This window comes from Magnolia sinica, chromosome 16 (genome assembly GCF_029962835.1).
Source record: "Magnolia sinica isolate HGM2019 chromosome 16, MsV1, whole genome shotgun sequence".
Lineage (NCBI taxonomy): Eukaryota > Viridiplantae > Streptophyta > Magnoliopsida > Magnoliales > Magnoliaceae > Magnolia > Magnolia sinica.
Genome location: NC_080588.1, coordinates 46,593,028 through 46,616,559, shown reverse-complemented (window position 1 = coordinate 46,616,559; position 23,532 = coordinate 46,593,028). Strand labels below are relative to the sequence as shown.

Genomic DNA, 23,532 nt, shown 5'->3' with positions numbered 1-23,532 from the left:
ATAGTTTAAGTCAGATTTTGTAGGTTACATTGTAAAAAAAACTATCTATAAGAGAGATGAGACATATATACTACTTACTGGACAATTTCATTGTCCGATGCCTGATGATGATATTCCTTAAGAATATGCCATCACTCTTTTTATAGAAGTCCAGTAAAGCTAAGATCTTGTCCTGTTCTTCTCTATCTGGAATCATTCTTTCCAATATATCAATAAATCCAACCATATGCATAGTAAGTGCTTCTGTTGGATTAGGAGAAGCGAATAAACAGGCTAGGTTAAGGATGAAAGCAGCCAAATACAATGGAGATGACATTTGGCTACCCCATTTTCTATCTATAATATCTATAATTGGCTTGTAATCATGCTCTTTGTAGTTAAAATGGTCCATGATCTTATTTCTCGCTATTTCCATCGCATCATATATGTAATCCATTAGAGGCTTTTCATCCCCGTCCACCAATCGCAACACAATGAGTAAGGGCTCGGATGCTTTTAGCGCCTTTATCACTTGTGTCAAAAAAACTTTAAGAAATGATCGTTTGTTGAACCCATTCAGCCTTCTTTGACCAAGGCCCACTTGTAAAATCGGTCAACACTACAAAGCTTATAAGTTCTGATTTTTTTATTTTATTTTTTATTTTTGCATGTAATCTTTGTAGTGTTTAAAAGGTTGTAGCAAAACGGGTGACTGCTGGACCTAGCAAGTTACCCCCAATGTGTTTTCTCATTCGACTAAGAAGAATGACGTGTTTGTACATAAAGACTGTGATTCTTCTAGCCCTTGCAATCACATTTAAAAATAACCTACCTATATCTTCTAACATCAAATTAACACAATGTGCCGCACAAGGGGTCCAAAATAAACAGCGTCTCTTCTCTATAAGAAGACGACCGACAGCTACATATGAGGTTACATTCTTTGTAATTACCTGTATAATGTATTCCTCACATATTTCCTCAACTACATTATCTAGTAAGCTAAACAAGTATTCTCTAGTATGCGAATGACCCGATGCATCCATGGACTTCAAGAACATTGTCCCAGCTGGATAATTAACTAGAAAGTTAATGAGAGACCAACCGATTTATCGGTCCATCCATCGACCATGAGTGAATACCCATACGTTTTTCACGATTCCTTATATTTGGCTATAAAGGATCGTGTATAATCTACTTTGGTTTTGAGGCATGTCTCCCTCATTTCATGATAATAAGGAGGTTGAAGCCCATGTTCAAATTAACCTATAGCCTCAACCATAACTTTGAAGCTTCTCAATTTCACTACGTTGAAAGCAATACCGGTTTAGTAAAACCACTTAGCATATATTGAATAGTGGTTTTCCTATCTTTTTGTTTATTCCAGTTTTCTAAAGTTGTTTGAGCCGGCCCTTTGCCCCAACCCCTTTGGTCGACCACACCTTAGGATGTGGTCTACACCATCTATCCATGGACCCATGCACTCGGGCTCTTTTTGAGGCCATTGGTTGTGGTCTAGGCCGACCTGTCGAAGTAGGGCGAGTACAACTAGCTTCATCTACATCAACTACGTTTATATCTTCATACATATCTTGTTCCATATATTCCTCCTGACGTAAGGCATTATCACATTTATTTCTCAATTGTTTGTCCATATACTCCAGAAATCCGAAGACAATCTCCCTTCGGATTTCTGGAGTAATTTTGTCACATGTTTTTGCATTTGACCCCAGAAAATGTGCAATCGTTGCTTTTGTCACTCAATGCGACCGGAACTCACATACCCACATAATTCACATACTATGTGAGTCTTATCCATAGCACTACGATAGTACCCATACTTCCAACCTAGGTCATTTGACTTGGATTTCAAAGAAGAAGATTGGAAAGAAGACATGGTGTGGTGTGTGTATTGATTCTTCTTGTTATAACTTGTAAGTTATAAACTAGTAAAAACTAAAAACTAAAGTAAAGACTAAAGACTGAAGAGTCAAGAGAGATGGGAGAGAGAGAGAGAGAGAGAGATATGGGGCCATCCCACGTGCACGCACACGCACGCCGCCCCCCCTATGCATGTACGCACGAAGACGGAGGAGGGCCCCACCATCGATCTGAATGGATGACGACGTCTAGGGAGGGCCTACTAGCTAGAAGATAAAAGTTTTGGGTCGTCGAAGTGGACCCGATAGTTAAGAAAAGCCCATCATGGGATCTTATGATCGTGGCCCACTAGTCAGATTTAGATCGTATTTTAGGATTTGCTTATTTATGTTATTTAAAACATCATGAACGCTTTAGATTTCTTTGATTAGTTTTTATTTTGGTTTACTTCATCGCCAAGTAATAGGTTGTGCACATGGCGCGAGTTTTTGGGTATAGGGTTTTCCTATAAATAGGCACCCCTTGTAGTTGTTTTGATTCATTCAAGCTTAATAAAAATTCGTGCTTTATTTTTTTACTCGCTTCGTGAGTTGTGAGAGAATTCAAGTAGGTGCGAAGCCCTCCCTTTTCGAAGGGCCAACTACCATGGTGGGAAGCCACATCGATCCCGACTCACCCCCATCCTCCCTCATCTCTCTTTCATCTTCCATCATCCGTACTTCAAATTCGTCTTTGATTGCAGCAATTTCTTCTTTGTAGCAGAATTCCAGATTTCGGCCCTGCAGGAGGGCTGAAACTTCGGCGGAGCACCACGCACAGGCCGTAGCACGGATTAACCCGAAACTTCGGGATTTTGGAGCATACCCTTGGCCGACCAGGGCCAAGGAGACTTTTTTGGAATCGACGCCCCCTCGCACGTGCGGCTAGGTACCTGCACACGTGCGAATGCTCCAGGTTTGTTGTCCACGCACGGGGCCGTCTTTTGGATCAGGTTTCATCCTCTTTTATCCCCTCATATCTATTTTTCATAAACCTTAGCCCTAGATTGTGTTTTCCCTAATTTGTTTGCACCTCTTTCTACCCTAGGGTTCCTTGGATTGAAATTGGTGACTCCCTGGGTTAGGGACTGACTTCTGTGCATGTGTGGCTGATTATTATTTATCACCAAGTGTCGTTTGGTTCATAATTTTACTGATCCAGTCCTAGCCCGTGTAGGCCTGGACCCATGCCGATTCCCCTTGTTGAATATTTGAGCTTTTCTATGGGATGTGGAATTTTCTGTGATTGTTTCTGAACTTAATATAATCTAAAGCCTGAAATCTTGCATAACATGTTTATTTTCCATGTCCTGCATCAGAGAGATAGAGTTACACTTACACTTACACTAGTAGTAGTAGAAAGGGAGGGAAAAGAAAAGGAGAGAGAGAGAGAGAGAGAGAGAGTTACACTTACACTTACACTAGTAGTAGTAGAAAGGGAGAGGGAAAAGAAAAGGAGAGAGAGAGAGAGAGAGAGAGAGAGAGAGAGAGAGAGAGAGTTACACACTTACACTAGTAGTAGTATAAACTAGAAAGGGAGATGGAAAAGAAAAGGAGAGAGAGAGAGAGAGAGAGAGAGAGAGAGAGAGTTACACTTGTGTAGAAGAGGGGGGAGAGAGAGAGAGTTATACAATTACAAGAACACAAATTACAACATCTAAAATTTGGAAATTATTCTTCTCTTCACTCTTGAGTCTTGACTCTTGAATGTTGTAGACTTTTAGTCTTCTACTCTTGTTGCTCTTGTAGAACGTAAATCCTTGCCTTTGAGTTTGAATTCTTACTTGATTCTTGTAACTTGTAAGTTCAAGTTGTAACAAACTAAATAAAAAAAAATGTTTTGACACTTGAATGTAAAGAAAGAGAAAGAGAGAGAGTGGGTGTATGATTATGATTTATTTATGAATGAATATGAGAATGAATATTAATAAATAAGAGAATGTAGAAAATGAAATGAATGAGAAATATGAGACATAGAAAATGAAATGATATCTAGAGGAAACTAGAAAGAAATAGAAGTAAAGTAAGAAAATGAAATGTGAGACTTGAATTCAATTTCGATGATTTCTTGCTTGCTTGACTTTCTTGAATCTTGAATCCTTGATTGAAACTTGAAAGAAATATGGAGCTTGGGCCTTGGAATTATGTAAGAGAGAATGAGAGATTTGAGACTTTGAATTTGTATGAGAGTAGAGAGAGAGTTTTAGTGCATGTAGTATGCAAATAGGAGGGTTTGAATGCCTTTTTATAGGGAAAAGAGGCAGAATTTAAAAAATAAAAATAAAAAAATAAAAAAATCCAATGGTCAAATTTCTAACCGTTGGCCAATATGCGATCGCATATGTTGTATGCGATCACATACATCGCATATGCGATGGCATATTCTCGCATGAATGACATATGTGATCGCATATGTGCGGAGATCGCATATGCCACTGTTGCATATGCGATTTCTGCTCTATTGTGCACATATGCGAATGTGCAGTCGCACATGACAACACTGATCATAATGATAATTATGGTGGCCATTGTAGCCACCATTATAGTGATTGAATACCCCCAGCAGATTATCAAATAACTAGCTCTACAAAGTAGGCTTGATATTTATTTTATTTATGAATTTTTCTAAAAGGGTTAGATTTGTTGCAATTCTATGATCAGGGCCTTAAAAGTCTATAGAAAGAGAAGTTAGGTTAGGGTGGGGCCCACAAATCTTCTCTAGGTCCCATAGGTCAACCGACCACTTTAAAAGCCAAAATAGGTTGTGTAGTTGGGCCCCTTTAAGCCCCACACGTGCACATGTGCTTTTTGTTAAGGAAAGTTACTACAAGGGTATTTTTGTAATATGTATTTTAAGTAAGCCTAGGAGTCTTTATTTAGGGTTTTCTTTGAGGAAAAGGGAGATACATTGTAACTTGGTTTTTAAGAAAGAAAAGAACTTTAGTTTGGGTAGACATGCGAACTCCTCTCCTTCGTCTTGGTGCCGATTCCAAGACCACCACAGGTGCTCCATGGTGAAATCTATCTCCTCCCCTCCTCTAATCTCGGACTCCTCTCCTTCCTCTTGGTGTTGATTCCAAGGCCACCACTGGTGCTGATTCCGTGGTGAGATCTCTCTTCCCCTCCTCTAATCTTCTATAACCTTCTTTTCTCTTCTTATCTTCACATCTTCTAGTCTAAACCTTTGAATCTCTCTTCTTTCTTTGATTTTCTCCTCTTCTTCAAACTCTAATGTCGTCATTCAGTTGCCCATCTGCTATCAATTTGATATCAGAGCCCTAGGTTTGCCGCAATGTCAACTTGCACAGGTAGATCCTACCATGGGAGATTTACGGATGCACAATGGGATGACATGCTTGCACGCACGGTGGATCAAATTGACTACTTTGTGCGTCGCATGGATGCATTGGAGATACGAGTGGAATGATTGGAGTCAAGGAATGATGGAGATCGTGCACCCGCAAAGCCTTCCCATGACATGCGAGATGGTGAGACTTCAGGACAGTAGGTGGCGGATGAAAAAGGTGAGATCAATGATCTTCCTCAAGAGCATCCATTGGCACCTACTGCTTTAACCACCAATAAAGTTGCTACGGAGTGGCCCATTAATGCAGGACATGAAATTTAAATATGATATGCAAGATTTCAGGCTTAGATCATACTAATTCAGAAACAATAACATATAAATTCCACATTGCACACAAAAGTTCAAACATCCAAGCTAGGGGAATCTATGCAGGTCCAGGCCTACACAGGCTAGGACTGGAGCAATAAAATTATAAACCAAACAATACTCAAAGGGAAATAGAAATCATCTACACATGCATGACAATCAATCCATAATCCAAAGAATTCACCAATTTCAAATCAAGGAACCCGAGGGTGAGAAAAGAGATAGAAATTGGGGATTTAGGACAATCTAGGGTTAGGGTTTATAAAATTAAGGATGAAAAGAGGAAAATAAGAGACAAACCTGATGCAAAAGACTGTTCCCATGCGTGGACAGCGGGCCTGGGGCGCTCGCACGTGCTCAAGTACCTGGACGGATGTGCGAGGGGGTATCGATTGCAGAAAAACTCTCCTTGGCCCTGGTCGGCCAGGGGTGTGCTCCAAAACCCCAAAGTTTCGGGTCGATCCGAGTTACAGCTTGTGCGTGGTGCTCTGCCGAAGTTTCAGCCCTCCTGCAGGGCCAAAATTTGGAATTCTTCTGTAAAGAAGATAACTGCTGCAACAAAGGATGAATTTGAAGCACGAATGGTGGTAGAAGATGAAAAAGAGAGATGATGGAGGATGAAGGTGAATCGGGATCAATGTGGCTTCGTACCACGGTAGTTAGCCCTTCAAAAAGGGAGAGCTTCGTACCCACTTTTGAATTCTTCCACAACTCATTAAGAGAGCAGAAAAATAACGCAAGAATTTTAATTAAACTTGAATGAATAAAAAGAAATACAAGGGGTGCCTATTTATAGGGGAAATCCTATACCCCTAAACCCGCGCCATGTGCGTAACCTATTACTTGGCGATGAAGTAAACTAAAATAAAAATCAAATAAAGAAATTCAAAGCGTTATGATGTTCTAAATAATAACGATAAGCAAAACCTAAAATATGAAATCAATCCGACAGATCATGAGATCCCATGATGGGTTTTTCTTGACTAACGGGCCCACTCTTTTGAATCAAAACTTTGTCTTCTAGCTAGGAGGCCCTCCCTAGATGTCGTTATCGATCCAGATCGACAGTGGGGCCCTCCTTCTGGCGTAAGAGCGTAGGAGGGTGGTGTGCATGCATGTGTGGATGGCGTGTGCGGGATGTCCCCATCACCATCACCATCAGAGGTCCACACACTCAACTAGTGGAAATCACCACACCAGCTTTAATAGCCTAGAACTCCATTCTATTCGAATTTGAAAGTGTTCATGATTCAAGTTGATCAAGAACTTCTGAAACCCGCCTTCCGACGTTGAAACTATCTGATGGTCCAGGATATCCTCTATTTCTTCTCTGGGTGTGTAAAGGTTAGGTATGGTATGTAGAGATTGGGAAAATGGGTTGTGATGGGTAGGTATGGGACGTAGAGTTTGGAAAAAAGGGTTGAGAAGGGTAGGTATGGGAGGTAGAGGCTGAGAAAATGGGTTGGAACGGGTAGGTATGGGACGTAGAGGCTGGGAAAATGGGTCGAGAAGGGTAGGTATGGGAGTCAGAGGCAGGGAAGATAGGTCGGGAGGGGGCCATGGATCAAAGGATAAATCTACGAAATCAGGATGGGTGGGCGAAGGGCCGAACAAAGTATCAGTGATCCCCTAAAAAGTAACTAGATCATTCACACTGAATGCGAAACTAATTCCCATGGACGGTGGAAGATATACCTCATACGCATTGAGACCGTTTCGTTTTATAATTTTGAAGGGTCCAGCGCTACGCGTGTGTAACTTACGAATGGCCTTTGGAGGATACTGCTCAGGCCTGATGCGGACCATCACAAAGTCCCCAATATTGAATTCTTTGAAACGTTCATGCTGGTCTGCAGAAAATTTGTAATGTTCATTACTAGTAGCAATCTTCTACTTGATTTCTAAATGTCATGAATGAATGTGATGCGCAAAAGACTACAGGCTCTGACGGCTTATGGGACAGTGACATAAGGGCAAGATCAATAGGTTTTTCAGGTTTATAACCAGTAATGACTTTATAAGAACTAAGACCTGTGGACCATCGACAGAACTATTAAACGCAAACTTGGCTGTAAGTATAACGGTGTCTCATGTTCTGGTGTGCTCCATATCCCTCCTAGGGGGAGACTCATCCTGTAGATTATCAGGAAAGACATCATTTAACACATCCATTACCGGAATGGCCTCAGTGAGTAACTTTACACTAGCCTCTGGTGCACTCTCTCCAGCCACAAGGCCGCACATGTTATATCCCTCAAAATAGTAGTTTTGATGTCCCTCATGGGGTGGGTCCACGGGTGCACGCTCATAATTGATTCCTTGACCAACTCCATTTATTGGTCTATCCTCCAAGCCACTTGTCTAAGATTGGACATCTACCCCAATGGTGGGGTTTGTCCTGACGATGGTCTTTAGTTGGGTAATGCGCACATCAAGTTGTTCAAAGCATTGGTCCATTTTCAAGTGCTTATCCAAAGACTCGATCTGCTGGGACAGCTTGTTTAGTGATTCTAGCAGTTGTTCCATGTTTAGTGTAGGGTGCAAACCAAAATTCAGCAATATAGTTGTTAAAATATAAGATTTTTTTATTTTTTTATTTTTTTATTTTTATTTAAGAAACAACCTAGTTTCTAAAAAAAGAAAAAGGAAAGTTTCTGAAAAACAAATTAGGAAAGTTTCTAAAAAAGCAACCTAGTTTCTAAAAACGAAAAAAGGAAAGTTTCTTAAAAACAAATTAGGAAAGTTTCTAAAAAAAGCAAATTAGGAAAGTTTCAAAAAAAAAAAAGCAACCTAGTTTCTAAAAACGAAAAAGTAAAGTTTCTAAAAACAAAAAAGTAAAGTTTTTAAAAAACAAATTAGGAAAGTTTCTAAAAAACAAATTAGGAAAGTTTCTAAAAAGCAACCTAGTTTCTAAAAAAAAGAAAAAGAAAAGTTTCTAAAAATAGAAAGTAAGCTAGTTTCTAAAAAAGAAAAAGTAAACTAGTTTCTAAGAAAGAAAAAGGAAATGAAATTAGTTTCTAAAAACAGATTAAAAAAGTTTCTAAAGAATTAGTTTCTAAAAACTGAAAAGGAAAGTTTCTAAACCTAGGAATAGAAAGCTAAGTTAATTTCTAAAATAATTTAAATAAGGGGATAACAGAAAATTTCAGCAGCTTATGTCAGGGTTTATGGACCTCTAAACAACCATATATGATGAGAATTGATGCCTAATGGACATAAACAACTAAACCCTAAACATGTAATGCATTCCCCTATAAGAACTCTAAGCTCTGATATCAAATTTGATGCAGGACATGAAATTTAAATATGATATGCAAGATTTCAGGCTTAGATCATACTAATTCAGAAACAATAACATATAAATTCCACATCCCACACAAAAGTTCAAACATTCAAGCTAGGGGAATCTGTGCGGGTCCAGGCCTACACAGGCTAGGACTCGAGCAATAAAATTATGGACCAAACAATACTCAAAGGGAAATAGAAATCATCCACACATGCATGATAATCAATCCATAATCCAAGGAATTTACCAATTTTAAATCAAGGAACCCTGAGGGTGAGAAAAGAGATAAAAATTGGGGATTTAGGACAATTTAGGGTTAGGGTTTATAAAATTAGGGATGAAAAGCGGGAAACAAGAGAAAAACCTAATCCAAAAAACTGTTCCCACGCGTGGATAGCGGGCTTGGGGTGCTCGCACGTGCGCAGGTACCTAGCCACACCTGGGAGGGGGCGTCGATTGCTGAAAAGCTCTCCTTGGCCCTGGTCGGCCAGGGGTGTGCTCCAAAACTCCGAAGTTTCAGGTCAATCCAAGCTACGGCTTGTGCGTGGTGCTCCGCCGAAGTTTCAACCCTCATGCACGGTCAAAATCTGAAATTTTGTTGTAAAGAAGAAAACTGCTGCAACAAAGGACGAATTTGAAGTACGAATGGTGGTAGAAGATGAAAAAGAGAGATGATGGAGGATGGGGGTGAATTGGGATCGATGTGGCTTTGCACCATGGTAGTTAGCCCTTCGAAAATGGAGGGCTTCGCACCTACTTTTGAATTCTTCCACAACTCACTAAGAGAGTAAAAAAATAAAGCAAGAATTTTTATTAAACTTGAATGAATTAAAAGAACTACAAGGGGTGCCTATTTATAAGAAAAATCCTATACCCCTAAACTCGCGCCATGTGCGCAACCTATTACTTGGTGATGAGTAAACTAAAATAAAAACCAAACAAAGAAATCCAAAGCGTTCATGATGTTCTAAATAATAACAATAAGCAAAACCTAAAATACGAAATCAATCCGACTAGTGGGCCACGATCATGAGATCCCATGATGGGCTTTTCTTGACTAACGGGCCCACTCTTTTGAATCAAAACTTCGTCTTCTAGCTAGGAGGTCTTCCTTAGACGTCATTATCGATTCAGATCGATGGTGGGGCCCTCCTTCTGGCGTATGAGCGTAGGGGGGTGGTGTGCGGGGTGTCCCCTGGTGTGCGGGATGTCCCCATCACCCATTGCTCCACAACGTCATTTATGGAGACTGTACCAAGGTATTTTGGAGGGGGCAGACCTGAACGTAACTATGTGACTGACGATATTACGAAGAAGGTGAGAATAGACGTGCCTGATTTCATTGGCAAGTTTAAGCCGAATCGATTCCTTGATTGGTTGACAACGTTCGGGGATTACTTTTAATGGCATGACATGGATGATAAGTGTTAAGTCTCATTTGCGAAGATGAAGCCTAAGGGGCATACTCGTGTTTGGTGGAGAAGTGTGGAAGACCATATGTATTGACTTGGCTAGTCACATATTGTTCATTGAGAGGAGATGAAATTGAAGTTAAAAGAGAAGTATCTTCCTCTTGATTATGAGGATATGCTTTGTGAACAGCTGATCAAACTTCGGCAAGGGAACATGGCAGTGGAAGAATACATGGAGTGCTTCAACGAGCTCATGGTCCGTTGTCAAATTAATGAGGATGAATGTCATACTCTCTCGTTTCAAATCAAGCCTTAGATCTGAAATTCAAAGAGAGATGTTTACTATGAGACTTTATGGAATAGATGATGCATTCCAATTAGCCTTGAAAATTGAGCAACAACTTAGACATACTGTTGAGAGAAGATTTGGCGCAGTTGTCGGGGAGTTGATGAATTGAAGAGGTGCTGAAATCAGTCGGACAACCAGGATTCTTGGTAATGCAACAACTAGCAAGCCTGTAAATTCAAAGCCACCTCTTTTGGCATGGTGGAAAGGGGCATGATGTAGCATGTTGCCCTCAGAAAGTCAATGTTATTTGTGCGAAAGGAGGATAATGAATCCAAAAGGGAAAAAGATCCATGTGAGGCCAATGAACAACAAGAAGACACATGCATGCAACTCGGAAGATGGAATATTGGCCATTGTTCGGAGAGTACTCATGGCCCTTAAGAAGGAAGCGATTGAAGATTAGTGACAGACTACTCTTTACTAAACTAGAGTTGGGTGTGGTGATAAGGTTTGTAACCTGATTATTGATGGGGGCAAGTTGCTCAAATGTGGTATCACAAGAGCTGGTTGGGAAGATGTAATTACTGGTGGAGTCACATCCACAACCCTATAAGATTGCATGGGTCAATGACATGACCATTCTAGTATCCACGAGGTGCTTGGTGAGCTTCAAGATAGGCCACTATGAAGATTCCATTTGGTTCAATGCAGTTCGCATGAACATCTCTCATATACTTTTTGGGAGGCCTTGGCTTTATGACCGAAAGGTGTTTAGTGATGGGAGGCCAACACATTTACTTTCAAATTTAATGGCAAGAAGATTCTCCTTATGCCTATGAAAGCAAGCGAGCCAATGAAAAGGAGAGTCGATGCAAAGAAGTCATCCAATGTTTTGTCTTTGAGACAATTTGAGGAAGAGAACAAAGGAATTGTTATGTATGCTCTAATGATGCGGGAGGTTAAAGGCAAGGTCTCGACAAAGGGGCAAGTGATGAATCTGCAGGTAGAAAGGTTGGTGTTTGAATTTTCAAATCTGGTACCTGATGAGTTGCCGGATGAATTACCTCCTATGAGGGACATTCAGCATGTTATCGACCCTGTCCCGAGATCTATGCTTCCTAATCTACTAGCCTACAGGATGAATCCGACCCAGTATGTTGAGTTAAAGAAGTAGGTTAACGAATTGTTGAAGAAAGGCTTCATCAAAGAAAGGATGTGTGTTGTCCCGGCCTTATTGATAGTAAAGAAAGATGGAAGTTGGCGAATGTGTGTGGACAGCCGTGCCATAAATAAAATAATCGTCAAGTACTACTTCCCAGTACCACGACTTGATGATATGCTCAACATGTTGGCTAGTTCCAGGGTCTTTTTGAATATTGACTTGAGAAGTGGTTACCACCAGATATGGATCAGACCTGGGAATGAGCGGAAGACAACATTCAAAACAAAGGATAGGCTCTACGAATGGTTGGTTATGCCGTTCGGACTGACCAATGCTCCTAGTACCTTCATGTGAGTAATGACTCAGGTACTACGACCCTTTATCGATTGCTTCGTTGTTGTCTATTTTGATGATATGCTTGTATATAGCAAAAAGGCTTCCGAACACATTAATCACCTTTGACAAGTTATAAGAGTTCTCAGAAAAGAAAAACTCTACGTTAACTTGAAGAAGTGCACTTTTATGAGTGCGAGTGTGATCTTTCTTGGCTTCGTGGTCTCTTCACATGGTGTATAAGCTAACCTAGATAAAGTAAAAGCAATGTTGGCCTAGCATATTCCTACTAATGTGCTCGAAGTGCGAAGTTTCCATGGACTATCTGCCTTCTACATGAGATTTCTCAAAAATTTCAGCACCAATATGGCACCAATTACTTTGTGTTTGAAAAAGGGGCAGTTTGTGTGGACTAAGGCAGCTACAAAAGCTTTTGAAGATATAAAAGCTAAGATGATTGCAGCTCCGGTTCTTCAACTGCCAAACTTCAATAAAGTCTTCGAAGTTGCTTGTGATACTTCTCATGTTGGTATTGTAGTAGTCAAGATGAGTACCCAGTGGTTTACTTTAATGAAAAGTTGAATGAAAACAAACAGAAGTACTCAACATATGATGTGGAATTTTACGTAGTAGTGCAGACATTGAGGCATTGGCAGCATTAACTCACCGGCAAAGAGTTTGTTGTTTACTTTGACCATGAAGCACTCAAGTATCTCAATTCCTAGAAGAAGTTAAGTCATAGGCATGCCAAATGAAGTGCTTTTCTCCAAGAATTCCCCTTTGTGCTGAAACATAGGTCGGGAGTTGAGAACAAAGCGGTTGACAACAACGTCAGTAAAATTGATCGGCTTCAACTAGATAAAGCCTGATTACAGGGGCAATGGTGATTTTGATTAGACTTACGTGGATTTTCATACCGGGCAGCAAGCACGTCACCCAAGGTTTAGTGTGCATAATAGGTATCTCTTCTTTGGAACTCGTCTATGTATACTTGGCTTGCAGAGCAGTGATGCAAGAATTACACTCGGGTGGCCTTAGTGGTCATTTTGGGCTTGATAAGACAGTTGCTCTCGTAGAAGATAGATTTAATTGGCCTCCATTGAAGCGAGATGTGGCGAGATGGGTACAACAATGTTGAATTTGCCAACTTGCCAAAGGACAAAAAAAAAATACAAGTTTATACACATCGCTGCCCATAACTCTATAATCATGGCAAGACATCAGTAAGGATTTTGTTTTGGGCTTGCCAAAGACTGTACGAGGGAATGATTCCATCTTTGTCATTGTAGATCGCTTTTCCAAGATGAGTCATTTTATTCCTTGCTCTAAGGCCTCATATGCTCTAAAGATATCCACCTTGTTCTTCTGGGAGGTAGTTCGCTTACACGGTGTGCCAAAATTTATTGTATCTAATAGGGACGTGAAGTTTATGAGTTACTTATGGAAAATATTGTGGAAGATTATGAGCACCAAGCTCAAGTTCTCGGCTGCATATTATCCTTAAATAGATGGTTAGACGGAGGTGGTTAACTAGAGTTTGAGAAATCTATTACGATGCTTAGTTGGCGATCATGTTTCGAGGTGGGATCAGATTCTGTATATGGCTGAATTTGCTTATAACAGTTCAGTTAATCGGTCAACTGGATTATCACCATTTGAGGTAGTGTTGAGAATAAAGCCAAGACAACCCATTGATTTGATTGCCTTGCCTATAACTGTGCGACCGAGCGAGGAGAGGCTGAAACTTTTTCCCGTCATATGCATGACATCCATGAAAAGGTAAGAAGGAAGATAGTAACCAGAAATGAAAGATATAAAGAGCAAGCTAATTTGCATTGGCCCTTCGTGGAATTCGAGGGTGACAAGGTGGTATGCCTCCAACCAGAAAGATTTCCTAGAGGGAGATATCAAAAGCTTCACTCTAGGAGTGTAGGTCCTTTCAAAATATTGAAGAAGATCAGCGCTAATGCTTATGTTTTGGAGTTGCCAGAAGATTTTCATATCAGCCCAACATTCAATGTTGAAGACTTGACTATTTATCATGGTTACCATGAAGATGAAGGATATGAAAAGCAAACCATAAGGTTGCCTTCTGTGCCTACTGTAAGTGAAGAGATTGAAGACATGTACGACGATCAATTAGTGTCTACTAAGGATGGCAGATATCACAAGTTCCTTGTCAAATGGAAGGGTAGACCGATTTCCGATTGCACATGGATTACAACTTCTAATTTTCACTGTCTTAATCCGAATTTGTACAAGAGGGATCAAGCTCCCAACCCACCGGGGTCAAGTTTTTCCAAGCTGGGGAGAGGTGATGGGGGCCTTAAAGTCTATAGAAGGAGAAGTAAGACAGGGTTGGGGCCCACAATTCTTCTCTAGGTCCCACGGGTTAGCCAACCACTTAAAAAGCCAAAATAGGTGGTGCGATCGAGCCCCACATGTGCACAAGGTATTTTTGTAGTATGTATTTTAAGTCAGCTAGCCTGGGAGTCTTTATTTTGGGTTTTCTTTAGGGAAAAGGGAAATGCATTGTAACTTGGTTTTTAAGAAAGAAAATAATTTTCATTCTGGTAGAGGTGATGACTCATCTCCTCGTCTTGGTCTTGATTCCAAGATCATCACCGGTACTGATTCCGTGGTGAAATCTATCTCTTCCCCTCCTCTAATCTTCCATAACCTTCTTTTCTCTTCTTGTCTTCAAATCTTCTATTCTAAACCTTTGAATCTCTATTCTTTCTGTGATTTTCTCATCTTCCTCAAACCCTAATGTCGTCATTCAGTTGCCCGTCCGCTATCATTCTGGAATTCCACTATCTAGGCTGTACATTGGGATCAATTCAATCTTTTTCTAATCATCATAAATGGATAATCCATATTCATGATATGGTTAATTTTGCATTTTTCAAGCTTTGCTTTCTTTAGAGCATTGTAGATTCCGTTGGGTAGCTTAGTTTCTTGGTCATGTGCATCACACATGCCTTTTCCCTAGTTACTGTAATCTTACATGCCTACATATATCATCAAGAAAAAGAGGATACATCACAAAAGATGAATTTTGCATGAATTGAGGCAACTGTAGAAGATTACCTTGGGATTTGTAAAGAAACTTCTAGCATCATTACTATTGCTAACATCACTTTCATATGTGCATAAATTCATCCTGTTTTGATGTAAATCAAAATGCATCAATTCCTCCTGTTTTTAGTGGAGGTAGAAAACTTCGAAAACTGTGAATGGATTAATCAGATCATTCCACATTCCTATTAGTAATCAAGGAATTCCTTTGACTCACAGTAAAGCTCACGTATCACTCCGTACACCTTTGAAGAAAATATCATTTCAGTGTAAGTGTGATTGTTTAAAGTCAATATTTGCCTCGCTCAAGTTCAATTCTTACTGAAGCACAAAAATAAGAATTTGGCAAACCTTAAAAGAGTATTGATTAAGTGCCCATAAAATATCAGAATGTACTAAATTGAGAGGATGATCGTGGTATACCTCCTTGAATTCTTTAAAAGAAAATGCCCCTGCCATATCTCTGCGAGTTACTGCCTCCTGCCACTGAGCAACTAGCATTGGATGATGATGCCTGTTGAGTATAAATTAGCAGGAAGAGCAATACAAACTGCAGCGTGACTGAAATCAATAAAAAGGTTTTACTTACAACCCACCTCATATCATTCAGTAACTTCCCCCCTTTCATGGTGTAACTTTGGTGCGGGCAAAGCAAAGAAAGATCAGAGTCTGTCTTATTATTGGAGATCAAAGTTGAATAACTGTCGCCTTCAACTTTGGTAACAGCCCCAAAGCTCATTACAACCGAAAAGTGCAAGCGAGAAGCGGTTACTGATCCAGGTTGGGCTATTTGCAATATCCCACCAACCAAAGCATTAATCCATTCAATATCAAAATTAGCAATCCCGACTTTCATGTCTTTTGCCTTTTCAACATCTCCTACATGCAAAAACACTAAATCGAAGTCACTTCTTTCTAATATCTCCCCTCCAGAAAACCCTAACAACCTCAGTAACTCAGAGGCAGTAGAAACGGCATCAAGAAGTTCATGTGTGTCATTCTTAATCAACTCGTCAAATCGCAAGACACTAAAACCAAGACTCCTCCCAAAAGATTCAACACTAGAACAAGTCGTGAAAATAGCAGCTCTCAATTCCATAAACCTGAAGTTCAACAAAGAAGCATGTATGTTTAATACATAGTCAAGGAACTGATAGTGATATGTTCATTGTCATTGATTATGTCGCTATCAACAAATCCACCGTACCTCTCTGAAATAGTTTGCACCATTGAATCCTTTTTGAAGTCTTGATTAGCATCTAGGTCAACCTGCTCTCCCTTCTGAAACATCATGACAAATATGATTTATATGTCATGAAGCATGCTTCCATGAGGAATATAACACCAACCATGTATGAATCTCACCCACACCATATATGCATCATGTGCATCCAATAGTTGTGCTAATTCTCCAATCCCCTTCGCATTCATGCTTTCTGCAATTCAAGTTCGATTAAACCAAAACTTAGTTATAAGAAAATAGACTATTATCTAATTCTTGTCAGTAATGTATAAAAAGAATCAGATAACTATCGGCAATCCAAAATGTATGAAATGATCAGATAACTATCACCAATAGGAAGTACACAATTTTCTTGGCCTTTAAGCAATGAAATCCAAGAAAAAAAGAAAAGAGAGCCATGATTCACTTATTTCCGATCTTATTTCCTAGAAAGGGCCAAACTTCTAGTTTTAGGGGGAAAAAAATGAATCAACAAAATATCGTAAGGGGTTGTTTGGATGCCTTAAAATTTTTAAGTTGTAATCAAATTACAAGTGTAAAGTGTTTACAGTCTGTCATGTTTGGCTTTAAGCTGTAATCTGTTTACATGAAAACAGTTGTCTGTGTTTGGATAACCTTTAAAATGTTTACAGCTTAAAATTGGGTATTCACGCAGGTTAGAGTTTGGTGTGGTAAATCCTTTCAAAATCATCAAATAACAAATAAAGTCGTCATTTAAGATGGATTATTAGTAGGGCTTTACACGAGCCAAGCTAGCTCGAAAAGCTCACTCAGCTCGACTCGATCTAGCTCCGCTTGACTTGGCTTGAACGACAACTCGAGACAAGCCAAGCTTCATATGACCTAGCTCGTTTCGAAAACAAGCTGAGTTCGATCATAGTGAATCTCAGCTCGACTCGAAGCTCAAGCTCAGCTCGTGATGGAGACATCATGCGCACGCCCCCCACCCTACGCACATATTCAAGGAAGGCCCCACTTTCGATCTGGATCAACGACGACATCTTCGGAGGGCCTCACAGTTAGGGGATGTGCTATGGAGCATTGGAGTGGACCCGATCATCATATAGATTCTACCATCGGATCTCATGATCATGACCCACTACCTTAGATGATCTAGGATTTTAAGTTTTGACTATTCTCGTTATTAGAAACATCATGAATGACTTTGATTGCGTAGATTAGTTATTATTTTATTTACTTTAGCTTTAAGTATTAGTGTGCGCACATGGCGCAAGAGTAAAATTGTCTTTTGGGGTATAGGGTTTTCTTATAAATAAGCAACCCCATGTAGGTATTTTCAATGAAGTTTATGAATAAAAATTTTGCATTTTTCTTCTTCGCTATCTCTTTGGGTTGAAGAATCAAATTGGGTGTGTAACCCTTCCTTCCTCGAAGGGCTAACTATCGTGGTGCGAAGCCGCAACCATCATAAATCATCCCCACTTCTTTACATCCCGCATCCATCATCTTCTACATCCTTCCCAACTCCAAATTTACCCTTTCTTGTACCCAAGTTCTCTTCTACAACAGATTTTCAAATTTTGGCCCATCAGAGGGGCTGAAACTTCGGCGGAGCACCACGCACAAAATGTGCATCCGATCGACACGAAATTTGGCACAGAGGCAATCCTACCCTAGCTGATCCTAGCCTAGGAGTCACTTTCCGACTTTGTGGGCCCCACACACATGCGGACGAGTGGTCACACACGTGCGTCCAAGGCCAGCCATTGTCCACACACGTGGCTCTATTTTTCCTCCTCTTGAAACCTAAATCCAGATCCTTAATCACAAAGAATCCTAAATCCCAATTATCCCCAAATTTGAGCACTAGATTTTCTCCCGAATTGAAATATGGTGAATCTCTTAAATTGGAGAACAATCCTTTGCAAGAATGGATGAATCTTACACTCCTTTGGGCTTGTTTGGTTTATAAATTTATTTGATCCAGCCCTAAACTTATGTAGGCTTGGACCCCCATAGATTCCCCTTTTTGAATATTTGATCGTATGTAGGATGTGGAATTTTGTGATTGTTTAAAATTGATATAATCTAAAGCTTGAACTCTTGCATGTCATATTTAATTTCATGTCCTGCATCAGCTCGACTCGAATATATATATTATATTATATATGTTAATATAAAAAGAGTGAAAACTTAAACTCTACACTATCCGTCTGTCCGTTTCTTACCATTTCCCTTACCCAACTCATCACGCCCGAGCTCCACAATCTCTCTCTCTCTCTCTCTCTCTCTCTCTCTCTCTCTCTCTCTCTCTCTCTCTGCACCAACAACAAGGTACCTCTATGGCTTTATCTAATATTATATATATATATATATATATATATATTATTAATTGAATATTTGATTTGAGAATTGGGTCAGGTGCGGGTTGGGTCAGTTGGGTCAGTTGAGTCAAGTGGCTGGGTTCAATCGGGTGTGGGTTGGGTCGGGTTGCTGGGTTGGGTCGGGTGTTGGGTTGGGTTGGGTTGGGTTGGGAGCAGGCTCGACTCGACTCTGTTAAGCAGAAAACATCCGTAACTTTGACTGAGATCACTGATAAAGACAGTCAAATCCCTTGATCTTCTCCAACAGCCTTAACAAACCTCTCTTTTGTATTTTAAATTTCAAATCAAATGTTTGTTAGGGTTTTGTATTTTAAATTTCAAATCAAATGTTTGTTAGGGTTGTTATTATGCTGTTATTTCCCTCTTTGTTTGTAAATTCAAATCTCTTGTAACCTACAATATCCTAAGTGTATATATATGCAATATACCTCTCAGATCTGGTCAGGACGCCAGAATTCTAAACAATTCAATCTCTGTCATGGTATCAAACCCCTTGACTCACGTCTGATCCATATATTTTCTCCTATCCTATCCTCATGGCTTCCTCTTCTTCAAATTCTCATGTTGTTGCTTTTGTTGCTCCATTTTCAAGAAATTTATTTAATTCAAAATTGTCTATCTAGCAATCAATGACCACTTTCTTTTTACACCCACCCCATCACATAGGCACTCAAACCCACGACCTCAATGTTGAAATACACTTTACCTACCACTGACCTCAATGACCACTTGTAAAATACTACTTTCGAAAAAAGATCTTCAAGTTTATTCCAAACTTGAGATAGATAAACCAAATTCCCTACTTGTCTCCAAACTTTTGACACAATATATATCTCAAAACTACAGGTGATTTCTCAATTTTCCTTTTCCATATCTTTCTTGGTCGATCATTCTTTAGCATATACCTCATTTCCACCAATAACTTTCCAAAGGCCACAACCTATGAGATACAGTAGCTTTTCTGTCACTATAATGATAAACATAATTAACACTACTAGAAGAGATTCTCGAATATCTCTTCCATAGTACCGACTGCTACCAAATCTGAACTTTCAATTTTTGATCTACCAATCTATAAGTCTAAGGTGCATACTAAGAACAATCATGAGCGGAAAAAAAAAAAATCTATCGTAAATTGTCTTGTACAAAAATCACCACAAACACATCCCAAATCACCGCAAAACCCTTCCTTTCATCTTGAACGTTTTTACCAGGAAACTTCGTCATAGCTCTGATACCACTCAAACGCTTTTTTGAACCAGAAATCAATCACTATCAATGATGCTCACAAATTTCCATTGCTAGATTCCCATATTCCATTTATTATCATACGTGCAGTACCATTGACTCTATTTAAAACTCAATACAAAATACCTATTATCATGACTCTACCACACTCACCAGTAGCCACATGACACCTCTTTAGTACTTCTATCAAACACATAGAACACGTACCCGAAGATCCTTGCATTGCAGGACACCAAATGCTAGTTGTTAACGGACTCTATTAACCATACGGATGTGGACTCAGGAAAGTTTCAATTATCTAGGACTTCTAACATAAATTTCCATCCATTTCCATTCAGGCCAGCATTCCATACTGGAAGCTGAGATCATTAATTTGGTGCAAACCGACAATAGAATAGCTTGGATCATCAGATGGGGAATTCTTTTTTTATTTTTATTTTTTAGACTACCAATCGAGGGAAGGGGCTGCCAGATGAATGTGCTGGATCACAGGAAGGCCCCATCAGCACGGAAAGAAAGCCCGAATGAGAAGACAGCCATAATTCAGGCCAAGCAAGGCATATAAAAACTTTGTGATCAACTCAAATGAATCAGGAAAAGAAAAATAAGCGTAATTCAGTTTTATTCTACCAGCTAAGTATTCAATCTGAATAAATAAAAAGCTTTCAGAGGCATTTCTACAAACACATCACAAGCTTGAAGCTTCACAAGTCGTATAACAGCTGCAATGAATCATCGGTGGAACGAAGAAGAAATGCAATGGAGGAAAACGATGAAGACCTGAAAGAGGAGGAGAATGTCTGAGGGAGAGGAAACCACATGAAGCTCGAGTTGCGAGAGAATGGAGATTGGAATGCGAAGATGAGATGTGAGGCGCCAATCCATCGCCGTAGATCACCAGAGCTCGGCTCGCCTTATCGGCCATCTCTCTCCTTCTCTCTCTCTCTCTCTCTCTCTCCACCTCGAGCTTTTAAGAAAAGAGAATGGAATTCTCTGCAACACGTGTGGCAGAAAGAGCGTGCAACACTCGAAAGTGGCGCCACCGTGATGTGTGTGCCATGCAGTCCGTCTTCATGTTAGGTACGGATCAGGTGTTACCCGGGTAACGGCTTAGTGGGTGCTACCCTTACAGTGGGGCCCACCTTGATGATTTGTTGAATATCCACGCTGTCCATCCGTTTCTCCATCCCATTTTAGAAGGTGGTCCCAAAAATTAAGCAGATCCAAATCTTAAATGGACCATACAACAGAAAACAGTGGTGATTGAGTGCTTCACCATTAAAATTTTCAAAGGGCTCACCGTAAGGCTTTGGTAATTTTTAACTTTCCATCCAAGATGTTGATAATGTCAAGACGACCTGGATAAAATGAAAATACAAAGATGAACTTGATCGAAAACTTGTATGGCCCACAAAATGCTTTTAATGGTCATTCATCACTGTTTCTAGTGGTATGGCCCACCTGAGATTTGGATTTTTTTAAGGTTTGGCATCGCGACCTAAAATGAGATGGAAAAATAGATGAAGGGCATGGATTTACAATAAATGCATCAACGCCCCGTATGGTTGGTGTAACACTCGTAAAGGTGTTTCCTGGGTAACAGCTAATCCGCGGCCCAGGTTAGTACCTGAGCCCGAGCAAAACTCAGGTGGGCCGCACTGCAGGAAACAGCAGGATGGGCAATCTTCGTGGGCGACGGTGTTGTTTATATACTATCCAACCCGTTCATCAGGTGGGCCGCACCAGGTTTAAGAGGTGTACAAAAATCAGCCTTATCCAAGATTAAGTAGGCCACACCTGGTAAATTTAGAAGTTTTAGACGTAATTTTATATTGCTCCCTTGATATGACCCGACTAAATTGTGGATCAAGCTTAGCATTGCTGTCAAAAATGAATTGGACGGAGTGGATTTGAAATCCTGGTTGGCGTTCCACTTGCACGCGGTTTCTTCAGTAGGTATTGCGGAGGATTCGGGTCTGCGTTAAATCCAAGCGAGATTTGATAATCTGGCAGAGCTTGGTTGATACGCAGCCACTCCGAAATTGTGCAAGTGGCACACGATAAAAGCTAAACCGTTGAATGTTTACGTGCGGAGCATACACTCCATCCATCAGTGGGAGCAGTTCATGTTAGGACCTGAGCCAAAAAAAAATTACGACGATACGAAATCTCAGGTGGGCCACACTACAGTGAACAGTGGGATGGGGAGGCCCAGTATAAAAATCTTCCCGTGCCAACGTTTTGTTTATATGCATCCAACCAGTTCACCGGGTGGGCCCTGCTAGGATTTAGCAACATCATAAAGTCAGCCACGATTAAAATTTGAGGTTTCAGCTGTAAAATAATTTTACATTGCTCACTTGGTGTAGCCCACCTAAGTTATCTAAGTTTTGAATGAAACCTATTTTTATCACTGTAACAATCTGGAAAATCAACCTTAAGTAATTTGGGTATTAATGCAAGTGACTCCATACGACTACAATTAAACATGCTTATATCACAATAAATGCACTCTATAAGCTTTATCCTACTCCTAACAATAGCCGCTAAAAACTTGTTATAGTGACCAGCAAAATGGTATTTCCAAAATAGTTTTAATAGTGCCCGAAACATCAGAAAGAGCCCTAATTGTTCCTTGGTGGGCCAACCATCGCAAAACTATATAAATATGTTCTTCATAGTGGACTTTGATATGTTGGAAAATATGTTAGAAAATTAAAAAAATAAAATTATTTCTTTTTAGCACCTGGCTAAATCACATATAAATACGTTGTCCTTAAAGCTTGATTCGCCCCCTTATGGATTGTTGATGGGTTATAGGCGAATTGCTTCTAGGATAAGACAAGCCTTCTATTTACATCCTACGCGTAGCAATCACTAAGTGATCTACTTAGGAGCTTTTTCAACGCAGTTGATCATCTGGTAGACTGGATTAGCAGTCATCTAGCAATATTCTAAAAAGGAGAAGGTTTTTGGTGAGATCTGATGGTTTGGATGAGATCTGTTGGAATTGAATGGTTTTGGACTGGAATGGTTCAATTTATAAAGATACCAGGGGAGTGGACCATTGCTAGGTAATCATCAATAGTTCAGAATATTTGAAAAACATTTCTGACCATTGATATTTAATTTGGGGCATTTTTAGATTGTTGGATCAAACAATTTGACCTTTGGATCATCAAAACCCATCCATTTTTGGACCATTGTGGCTTTTAAAGATACTAGCTATTCTCAAAACGGCTGACGGTTTTGGATCCATAGATCTGACCGTTTTCAGTAGCCTATAAAACAAAGGCTTATCTCTCACCCCTCACATCGTCTCGCGACGGTTCGCGTAAGGTCGCGAGGGAGCGACTACTCTGCGACATGAAATACACATAAGTGCAAAGTGCATCATCTAGCACAGTACAACCATACTGCCCATGCCCTCACTCATGCCCACACCCGTGCTTGTGTCTGAGCGTGCACATGCGTGTGTTCAAGTGCATCCCAAGCATCTCAACCTCCAAATCTCCAAATAAGAATATTACACACACATCCACATATAAAGCACAAAATATTTTTT

The 23,532-nt window shown here is 40.0% G+C and overlaps 1 protein-coding gene across 14 annotated transcripts in view; it reads right to left on the bottom strand.

Annotated features, from left to right (window-relative positions):
- The window catches only part of LOC131228746 (uncharacterized), a 30,330-nt gene extending 9,316 nt beyond the window's left edge, over positions 1-21,014 (bottom strand). For 7 of the 14 annotated variants that reach the window (XR_009163080.1, XM_058224597.1, XM_058224599.1 and 4 more), the window contains exons 1-5: positions 20,748-21,011; positions 16,497-16,567; positions 16,339-16,412; positions 15,728-16,234; positions 15,555-15,645 (exon numbers count right to left, since the gene is read on the bottom strand). Coding sequence is in view for 9 of the 14 variants with exons in the window: in XM_058224597.1 (XP_058080580.1) it covers positions 15,555-15,645; positions 15,728-16,234; positions 16,339-16,412; positions 16,497-16,567; positions 20,748-20,892 (888 nt within the window). In the remaining 5 variants the exon portion in view is untranslated. Of the gene's footprint in view, positions 1-15,554; positions 15,646-15,727; positions 16,235-16,338; positions 16,413-16,496; positions 16,568-20,747 lie in introns of all 14 variants that reach the window. The other 7 variants (XR_009163081.1, XR_009163083.1, XR_009163084.1 and 4 more) reach the window with 3 other exon arrangements.
- Between the last annotated feature and the right edge of the window lie 2,518 nt (positions 21,015-23,532).